This window comes from Echinops telfairi, unplaced genomic scaffold (assembly GCF_000313985.2).
Source record: "Echinops telfairi isolate 266 unplaced genomic scaffold, ASM31398v2 ScPeMD7_7417;HRSCAF=8455, whole genome shotgun sequence".
Lineage (NCBI taxonomy): Eukaryota > Metazoa > Chordata > Mammalia > Afrosoricida > Tenrecidae > Echinops > Echinops telfairi.
Genome location: NW_022111317.1, coordinates 269,709 through 279,830, shown reverse-complemented (window position 1 = coordinate 279,830; position 10,122 = coordinate 269,709). Strand labels below are relative to the sequence as shown.

At 64.5% G+C, this 10,122-nt stretch overlaps 1 protein-coding gene across 1 annotated transcript in view; it reads right to left on the bottom strand.

The window, feature by feature from the left end:
- Positions 1–4,188: 4,188 nt before the first annotated feature.
- KCNQ1 (potassium voltage-gated channel subfamily Q member 1) overlaps positions 4,189–10,122 on the bottom strand; it is a gene marked incomplete at its 5' end in the record, with an annotated part of 184,923 nt that continues 178,989 nt past the window's right edge. The window contains one exon of the mRNA XM_004713756.2: positions 4,189–5,081. Coding sequence (XP_004713813.1) covers positions 4,890–5,081 — 192 coding nt within the window. The remainder of the gene's footprint in view (positions 5,082–10,122) is intronic.

Sequence of the window (10,122 nt, the reverse complement as noted above, 5' to 3'; positions counted from 1 at the left end):
GGGGGTGGTGGTGGAGGGGGGACAGTAGCCTGCCACGTTCCACCTGTGCAGAAACTCACTCCTGCTCACCCTGTGGTGAGTAGTAGAAGGGACTGGCTGTGGGTGGCCTCCCAGGGCCTGGGGCGCAGCTGGTGCAGGGAGGGCCCTGTGGTGGGGGGTAGGGACAAGGGGACCCTCCCTCGCTGTGGACACATGGGAGAATGATTTGATTGGCCCCGGCCATGGGCGGGTCCCTCTGAAGTGCTTGCTGTCCACCAGCAGGTCAGTGGTTCCGGTCCAAGGGAGAAAGGCCCAATCCCTTGTGCCTGTACAGACAGATGCCTGGGAGCCGTGGCAGGGTCTGTTCTGTCCCACGGGTGACTCAGTGTCCCCTGTGGCTGTACGAGACTGTGACTGCTGACAGGAATAGAAAGCCCCGTCTTGTCTCCAGTTGAGCTGCTGCTGGTGGTTTCGAACCGCCGACCTCGGACTACCTCATAACCACTGGACCTCCAGGGCATGGGGGTAGTCGCTATGAGCCAGAATTACCACCCAAACGCCTCCGGGTGAAACTCAGTGAAGGACGGGTGGGGGCCTTGTAGGTGTGAGGGTGCCGCCAACCCTCAAAACTCCCACAGCCACCACCCACTGTCCTTGCCCGAATCCGATTGTGGCAGAGCCCCAGGGTCAGAAGTGTTGACCCTGTAACCCGCAGCAGTGAGCCAGGCAGGATCTCTCTCCAGCACAGCGGGTAGGGAGGTCTTGTGGGGAGTTCTGCCTGTGAGGTTGGGGTCCCGGGGACAAGAGGGCAGGGACTACCCCCACCTCGAGGGGAAGGAGACCAGCCTAGGGTAGGTGACAGGTCAGCAGGACATCCTTCCCATGTGCCCCTGGTGGCCCTGACCTCCAGACTGCACCCAGTCCTGGGGCTGAGCGGACAGTGAAGGGGACACGACAGAGCCCATTGTCCACCCTCTGCTCTCCCGAGCCCCTGCCTTGGGGGCCGTGGATGGAGTGGGATTTGATTAAAGCCCTTTGAGAAGACTTAATGACATTAACCTCTCAAGAGAGCTCTTCTTCTCCCGGGCGGGGACTCCCGCCCAGCAGGCTAGTCCCCAAAGGCCAGGCCCTTCCAGCCTCCACCCCCACCGGGGCCTCGGGGCACCCCAGCAATCCCAGCACAAGCTGCCCCTTTCAGAACCCCCGCCACCCGCCAGCCTGTCTCCAGCCGCCCCGGAGCCTCTGAGGGCCCAAGGGAGGGGGAGCACTTACGCTTCCAGGTGGCAGAGCCCTGACCGCCTCCTTGGGGCCAGTGGGCCTGTTCCCTCAGACAGCGGGGCACTCGTCCTGGGGCAAGTCTGGGGTTGGGAGACCTCCCTCCTGGCTCTCATGGGGTAGCAGGGCATGGGGGTGGTGGTGGCAGGGGGCAGTCGTCTAATCCCCCTGGAATGTGGTGTCTTTCCCTTGGATCCGGTCCCTGTGGCCCCTGCCATCCAGCCACTCTGGGGGCGCTGTGCTTCTGGGAGTCTGTTGTTCCGGCCGAGGACTTCCTGGCCCAGCAAGCGACTCCACAGAGGGGCTCTGCCTCCGGAGGCCTCACCAATGCCAACCCCGAGGGCAGGTGTGGGAGGGGCCTCGGTTTCCCCAGCTGCATGCGTGTGTGCATACACGCTGAGTGTCCGGGCGCAGGTCCCCTCCTCCCCTACCCCCCATGCCGCCCTGGGCCCTGAGCGGGACAGATTCTCAGGGGGGTGCCAGAGAAAGCAGGTGGGGATGGAGGTGGCTGGGAGCTGGGGACAGGGCTGGGGAGCGGGTTTGGCTCTGGGGGGATTACGTATAGTCCTGCCCCAGCCCCCAGCGCCCCCCCCCAACAAAAAATAGAGGGGCTGCTGGAATGGCAGGATGGGGGGTGTGTGCAGATGTGCCTAGGCCATGCGCCCCTCCCCCTCCCACTAGAGGCCAAAGAATCCGACCCTGGGGGCACAATGTCAGGTCTCATCTCCACGCGGTGCTTCTGGCAGGCACCATCCCCTTTGCCCTCTGCCCCGCTGGGTCCCCCATGCAGGGGGGCAGCCCCACTCAAGCAGGTGAAACTGCAGCAGCTGGCTATGGGGTCGGAGGTCACTGGCCTGTGGGCTCAGGGACCTCGAAGGGTCCATGCTGAAGTAGGGCTTGGAAAGGACCACTTGGGCAGCCCTCAAGGGCCGCCGCCCAGGTCGGGATGGGGGCCTGGCTCCTGGCCACTGACCTCATCTCCCTAATGCATGGGGCCGAGGGGGGCCGGGGGGAGGGGCCTGAGAAGAGCAAGGCCAAGTTTTCAAGTGCCCACGAGCCACTGGTATACTCGGAGGTGGCCCAGGGTGGTCGGGGGTGCAGGCTCGTGCCCAGGGAGGGAAGCTCTGCCTGCCCATGCACCTAAGGAGGGTCAGCCCCTTCTTCGAGGTGGCTCTGGCACCTAGCAGATCCACTCGGGATGGGATATGGGACAGGCTTCGGCCAGTCAGCCTGCTGTAGGGACTGTGTGAGCGAGCCTCCTGGGGCAAGCAGGGGTGGCCTCTTGGGTTTGTAGGGGGTGGGGGGCTCACGCTGGCTCCAGGGGAAGCTGGGCACAGTGAGGACTTGGGGGGCAGGTAGGGTGTTAAGCCCATACCTCGCCTCACCCCGGCCAAGGACCTGTCTTCACTAAGCGCCTACTGCGTGCCCAGGGCCCTGCCCATCCCACCAGGTGACAAGATGGATCGCGGTAGAGGGAGGGCTGGTCCTACCCTGGCCTCCTCCCTCTGGCCCCCACCCAAGGAGGGCACAGCCTCTCCTGAGGTGACTACCTCAGGCAGGCTCCCCCCAGGGGCTGCCGTCGGGGCTAGGGGTGGGGTAGGTGGTGGGCAGAGGTGGTGGGCGCCCCAGACCGTGGGCAGCAGGCCTGGCTGCCCCTTCCCCGGCCTGAGCAGATGTGCTGGCGCCCACTGGACTCCGGGGACCTCAATAAGGAGCCCAATTTGGAGACAAAGGCGGGCGCTGGGGATAAAGTGCTCAGGGACATGGCCAGCGGCCGCCCGCGTCCGGCCTCCAGGCCAGGCCCACAAAGGACCAGGCGGAGCTGGGTGGGGGCGGGGCCGGGGGCGGGGCCGGACTGCACATGCTGTGTTGCCTGGGCGACGGTCTTCCCCGGGAGAGGTCCGCTGGGCCATTGTGTGGGCACACAGGACGAGCCTCACACCAGATGGTCCTGTGCCCTGCGAGTCAGCTAGCGGCCAGTGAAGGAATGCAGCACGGGCGCCATCTGTCCCGCGGCCCGCGGGCCCGGGCCCTCGTGGCCAGGCCTCCAGCGCGGCCTTCATTAGCTAATTCCATAATTGGGCTTTATTTCAGGTAAATTGCATTTCACACCCCAGAGGACGGCAATGGTGCCCATCCTGAGCCGCTGCCCAGCAAGGCTGGCTGGACGCAGACAAAGCCAGTGTGGATGCCGCGCCCACCGAGGGCAGGCCGGGGCTCTGGGCCAGGGTGCCTGCGGGGAGCCCCACTTTCCAACCAGGCTCCCCAGGGTTTCCACAAATATTTACTCGACACGACCTGAGGGCTGGCCTTCTCAGGAACTGACCCCCCATGGGACCCGGAGTCGGGATGCTAAGACCCTGGGGGGCGCTGGCCCTGTGAAGGGCTGGGTGCTCTCCCCCAAGGGGGTCTTGGGTCACCTCAACACACATGCCGCTGCCCTGGCCACTGCCTCTGGTACCAGCTGTGCTGGCTCAGTACAGGCCCTGGAAATCTCACACAGCCCCTCTCCTTCCCACTGCCAGGCTGAGAAGTCGGGGGCAGGGACTTTGGAAAGTGGGGAGTCCAGAGGGTTGAGGCATGGTGCGTGGATGTGCAGGAGACAGACACAGACACACTAACATGGGACAGCAAAGATACACAGAACCTGAGTGACAAGATACTAGAGACACAAACAAGACAGTGAGTGTGCTGGGGGTGCGCACAGGGAATAGGGGGTGAGGTGGTGACTGGGGGACACAGCATTGGGGGCTGCAGCTGGGGGGTAGTGGGGTTGGGTGTGACAGCTGAGGATATAGCGTTTGGGGCAGCCGCTGGGGGCATTGGGTTCAGGGGAGTGACTGGGTGCATTGCGGTCAGTGGTACCAGCTAGGGGTCCTAGGTGGGGGCTGGGAGCCGAGGCCCAGGCACCCCATAAGCACAAGTGCACACACACGTGATTCTCCCATTTATTAGGGATCCCACCCCATGAACCAACACCACACCGTGTAAAATCACATGATCACCCGGAGTTCTGTGATACCAGAGGGTCCCTGCCCAGGGCAGCCCTGGTTCCCGGCTGGGCTGGGCTCAGGGTCCGTGTACCTGTCTAGCGCTCATCATATAGAATGGGACTCAGAGCCGTCTCTCTGAGGGGGTGGGGCCAGGCCCTCCAGGGAGGAGGTAGCTCGGACATCTGTCTCTCCAGCCCAGGTGGGCATCTCCTGAGAGTCCTGGGAAGGAACTGAGTGGGACAGCTGACTTCATTGAGAGACCCCTGTCTGCTCTGGGTTCTGGGTTCAAGGACCCCCAAAGAGGATGCCAGGTTGACTCTCTGAGTCTCTTGTGAAGCTTCTGGAGACATCCAGGGTGACCGGCCCTGGCCCACACTGCTCCGTATCCCAACCACTGCCTGCCAGGTGCCCCCAGCCCAGGGGAGAGCAGCCCCGGCCCCCATCCCTGTGCACTGGCCAGCACACAGCACCATGGGAACAGGGACTGGGGCGACAGGCTTGGACCTGCCAGCCTCCACCCCAGCCCGGGCCTGTGACCCTCCCGGGCTTGGCCTCCTGGACCTTCTAGGGCACCACCCTGCCCGGGGTGTCCCAGCTCCTCCTCGACACCCCTCTGGACCCGCCGGCCCTCCTGGGCCCTCATCAGGACCCCTCATCGGCGGCCCTGCGGGGCACGGTCAGCTGTTCGTAGGTGGGGAGTGAGCTGCTGGGCAGGTGGAGCTCTTGCTGGGCGGTGCAGCCACCGCCTCCTCCAGGGGGGCCTCCAGCCTGCAGGGCAAGCAGCTGCTGGAGCAGGTCCGTGATGAGCAGGAGCCTCTGGTCCAGCTGAGTCACCTGCGGACACATGACCAAGGCAGGTGAGGGCCTGGGCCACGTTCCCGAGGTAGGCGTGTAGGCACCCTCGGGCCTGGCCTGCAGTCACCCCTCTGTGTGTGTGTGTGCGTGTGCACGTGCGCACCTGCCCCTCTCTGGTGTGTTGCATGCAAACGTGTGTACGATGTGCATGTGTGTATGTGTATGTGCAAATGTATGTGCATGTGTGTGTGTACCCTCCGCCCTCTGGGGCGGTGTCTCAATGTATACAGTGTGAGTGTATCTCACCTCTCTTGCGTGTGCTGCGTGCAAACACGTGTGTAGCATGTGAAGGGGTGCGCACCTCTGGCCCCCAGATGCTGGGTGTCAAGGTGTGCATGTGTGTGTCCTTCCCCGCTCCTGAAGCATACATATGTGTGCGCATGTGTGCAGTGTGCAGTGTGCTCCTCCCCCGTGAATCCATGTGCGTACAGAATGTGAAGTTGTGGGGTAACATGCGTGAGCATTCATGGGGGGTGTGGATGCCCCTCTCCCCGGTGCTGTGTGTGCCTCGTGTGGACACTTGATAGGATCCCCCCACCCTGATGCCGACTCTGGGGACTCCTCTCCATCCTTGGTTGAGGGAAGGCTGGTTGGTCCTCCCCCTGGGCCTGGTGGCTAGAGTCTGGGACCCACGGGGCTACTTAGCTGTCCCGCCCCTGGACCCTCTGAGGGCCTGGGTCCACACCAGGGACTGGTCCTAGAACTTTTCGCTTTGGGGGAATGTGGGGGATCTGGGGAAGGGGCGTTCTGCACAGGTGCCCTGGGGCTGGAGTTAGCAGTGCAAGGAGGGGGTTGGGGGGGTTGGGACCCACCTGTCCAGTCTGGGCAGGAGAAAGGTCATACCTCAGGAAGAACAGCCAGGTGGGGCCTCTCCTCAACCTGAGACCAGGGCTCCTACTCACTCCAGGAGCTCTGACCCCCATTCTGTGCAGCCCCCCCCTTTTCCGAGAGCCAGGGGCACCTACCCCCACCTGTCAGATCCCAGGTGCTGGGTGTGGAGCAGGAGGCGGGGGCAGAGGAGGGGATGGAGCCAGTGTCCTGGGACCCCTGTGGAGGGAGGGCTGTGCTGGGTAGGGGGGGTGGGGGCCCCAAGGGGAAGGGCTGAGGGAGGAAAGGCAGGTGGGCGGGTGGCAGGGAGGCCCCCCTCGGGCAGGTGAGGGTGGGAGCTGGCTTCACTAGGTTTGGGTGTGTCTGAGAGGCCCCATCCCTAGGAAGGGACAGGAAGTCGTGTTGGTTGGGTGTGGGGTGGGACTGCAGGCCCCAGGGAAGGAGGAGGCTCTTGGATAAAGGGGCACCCCCATACACACCCGTCCCCACCACACCCAAGCTGAAGACCGAAGGCAGAGTCATGTGGGAGAGTGGGGGGCATTGTGGCTACAGAGCAGGGTCTACCAGCCAGCTTCCCTCTCAGGCCCAGGAATCACCCAGCCCCGCCCCCCCCTTCAGGGCCCATGTGGGGAAACTGAGGCCCCACACCCATGAGTGCTGAGCAAGGCCAGGCCTGGCTGATGGCAGTTGCTTTGACCACTGTGGGTGGCCAGCTGGCCAGGCCAGTTGTCCTGCACGCTGACCATGTTGGCCTTGCTTGGGCCCTGCCCGCTCAGGGCCCCCAGACACAGCACTGAGAACACGCGAGTCATTTTGTGGGCTCCTCCAACGTGGCCAGGGACTTGTGACCGTCTTCAAGGGGCCTCTCCCATCTCAGGGTACACAGGGGGTGAGGAGGGGGTGGCCTTGCCCCCTGTCCAGGCAGGTGCTCAGGGACAGTGCTCATCTCACCGGGGTCCAGAGTGGCCGTCTCTGTGGGCTGCAGGGTCCAGTCAGTGGGGGTGGGTGGGTTGCAGAACTGGTCATAATTTACAATTTGATAGTGATCACAAGGACAAAGGGACGAAAGTGTCTCCTCTGTGCCTGACCCGACTCCCCAAACCCATAACTACATGGCGTCCGCGGGGCTGCAAGAAGCAAGTTGGTAGAGAGGCAGCAGGGAGGGAGCGGTGGCGTGCCCCGTGGTCAGACCCAGGGCCCCATGCGGCTCCGTGGGGGAAGTCCTGACAGCATCTTTCAAGGGGGACACCGGCAGAATTGTCCAGCCTGGGCCCAGGGCATCGTGGGTGCTCTCGACCAGACCCCTGGAGCTGGCTCGGGATGCCCAGCCTGGGACATCAGGTTGGAGTCCCTGCTGCCCCCACTGACATTGTGGTCTGTTGGGTCCTGGGCAGAGGAGACCCTGAACTGCTGCCCTCTTGGACCTGGCACCCCCTGCGGAGGCCAGGGGCACCCCAGCGCCCCTCTGGGCCTGGCATGGGACTCTCCACCCCCCCCAAGTCACCTCGCTCCTTCTGCCTCCATGTTTCCCCAGCCCCCCTGCAATGCCCCAAGGCCGCCTGCTTTGCCCCTGGCTGCTGCCCCCCTCAGCTAGTTGACAGAACGGGTCTGCCACGAACACCCCCAGAGACCCATGGTCCTTGGAGAGACCACCTGCATGACGGTCAGCATGTGGGGTGAGCGAGGGCGGGAGGGCAGGGGGCCAGGAAGCTGGGGGAACAGAGTTGGGACCACCTGAAAGGGCCTGGGAAGAGGACTCCTCCCCCTGGGGGCTGAGCGCTCCATGCCACTGGGCGCTCTGTGCAGGTTCCCCAGGGGGGCCCAGGGCAGAAAGGAGAGCTACCCCAAAGCCTCACACCTAGGGGGCTTGCTGTCAGCTGTGGCCTGGAAACTCCCCGCCCCCTGGGCCCCTGCTGGGTGCCCACACCCCCTCCTAGGCTTCCTGTGTAAGGCCCACCTGTTCATCCTCTCTCTGCCTGTTTACCGGCTGGCCGTTATGTCCGGACCCCACCCGGCCAACCTCCCAGGGAGACACACGTTCTAAGTAAACAGCCCCCCCCTGCCCGCCCCCCCCTGGCAGAGCCCCCCTGTGGTCTCAGCCTCTGCTTGTGACGCTGTGTCCAAAGGCTTCCAGCGACAAAACACCACACTGTGCTGCCAGGCTGGGGGGCACCAGCCCCCCTGCCTCTCTCCAGCTGGTGCAGGGTTGGGGGGCTGGGGGCTAGGCCTGCAGTGTGCAGGGGGCTATGGCACTGGGGATGGGGGGCCCTTGGGGTCAGCAGTCAGCGCCTTGCTCCCCAAAGGCCTTCCCCCTGCCCGGCTCCTGCACCCACCTTTCGGCCACCCCCGCCTCTCCTCCTAAGCCCCCCTGCTCCCCCTCTCCCCTCACAGGCCCCCTCTTCCCTCCTCACTCCCTCACAAGCCCCCTTGCTCCCCCCTCTCCCCTCACAGCTTCCTCTCCCCCCCTCCCTTGCAGCCCCACATGTCCCCTCCCGCTGACCCTGGCCATCCGTACAGGTAGGCACGCCCCATGGCTCCGCATGGCCGCCTCCGTCCCCCAGGCTCCGGGGCTCAGGTCGTGGGACAGCCCCTCCTCGATGCTGTGAGCTGCCCCCGGGCCCCTCATTCCGCAGTCAAGCTCCGTGCCTCTGGTCATGGCTCCCAGGCCCCCAGGTGCTCGCTCCACGGTCCCTCCGGTCACTGGGTCACCACTCTCCCAGGGGCCCTGCCTGCTGCCCCAACTGCTGGCCTCCAGGGGATGCCGTTCCCACTCCTGAGGACCCCCACCCCCACCGAGCTCTGCCTCGCAGTCGTCCCCCTTCTCTGGTGTGTCCATGGCTCTTCCACAGCCCCTAGGAACGCTGCCCGTTGCCACATCCCAGACCACATCCCTGGGCAAGTCAGCTCCTGCTGCCCATCCCTCTGCCCACGGCTGCCTGCCACCTTTCGTGTGCAGGCATGTGTGCACGTGTGTGTGCACGTGGCATGTGTGCACATGCTGTGCATGTGTGTGTGGATATGTATGTGATAAGCACATGTGCGTCGAGGTGAGTGGATGTGGATGTGCATGTGTGAGGAGTGGATGTGCACATGGCTTGCATGTTGACACGGTGCATGTGTGCGGATATGTGCTCCTGTGTACAGGGGGGGCACACGTCCATATAGTGAGCAGGCTGGAGGCTGCAGGGGCGGTGGGGCCGAGAATCTGACTCCAGCCCCTTTCCCAGTTCCCATCAGTTGCTGGTGGTGGGAGGAGAGGGGGATTGGGAGCCTGAACCCGACGTCCCAGGGAGCTGGGCTGTTTTCCCGCCTTTGCACCAAACCCAGCACCCCAAGTTCAGCGGGGAATTCGTTCCTTCTTAGGCCCTGAGGATGCCCCACCCCCAGTCTCCCCTTTGTTTGTGCCCCCTCAGCCCCCAGCCTCTGCTGCACAACCTTCAAGATGAGACCTAGTCCTCTTCCCAGCATCCCCACAGCATCCATGTTGGCCCCACGGTGCTGGGAAACGTGGCTGTGGAGTCCACATCTGTCCCCCCACCCCTACTTTCCCCTTACCAGGCCCCCAGCACTGTCAGCGTCCCTCCCCCACACTTCTGCCTATACCTGCAAACCCTACACCCCCTACACCTAGCTCAGGGGTCCAGGCTTCCCTTCTGCTCCGACTCCACCCTGTTCCTCCGTGGGCACCTCCTTGGCTGGGCACAGCAGCTGGTCGGGGTGACAGGGTCCATAGTGCACCCCAGCTCTGTTCCCCTGGGCTGCCGGGGGCAGGGGCCAGGAAGTTGCAGGGCCCCAGGCCAGGGCCCCAGCCCCATCTGGGTGTATTTGGCAGGCCCGGCTTCCTGGCTCCCAGAGTGCCTCCTTCCCAGGGTGCCAGAGAGGCCCCACACTGGAGATTCCTGCCCCTCATTCCAGACCCAGTCTCCTCCGTCTCCACGTTCCCTGTGACGGCCACCTGCCACCTGGTATGGACTGGGCCCCCTCCGTCTTCTCCCTGGGCCTGGCCGGGGCAGGGAAAGGACTGTCCGCTGATGGCGGGACACAGCCTGGCCTGGGGCCCAGGGGGCGGTGGGTGACCACTGGGCTCTGCACAGCTCAGGTGCTGTCTGTCTGCAGCAGAGTCCCAGTACATGGGGCACGGGGCTCTCTGTACATCCAGTGAGGGCCCCGCGGAGACTGAGCAGCCGGGGCT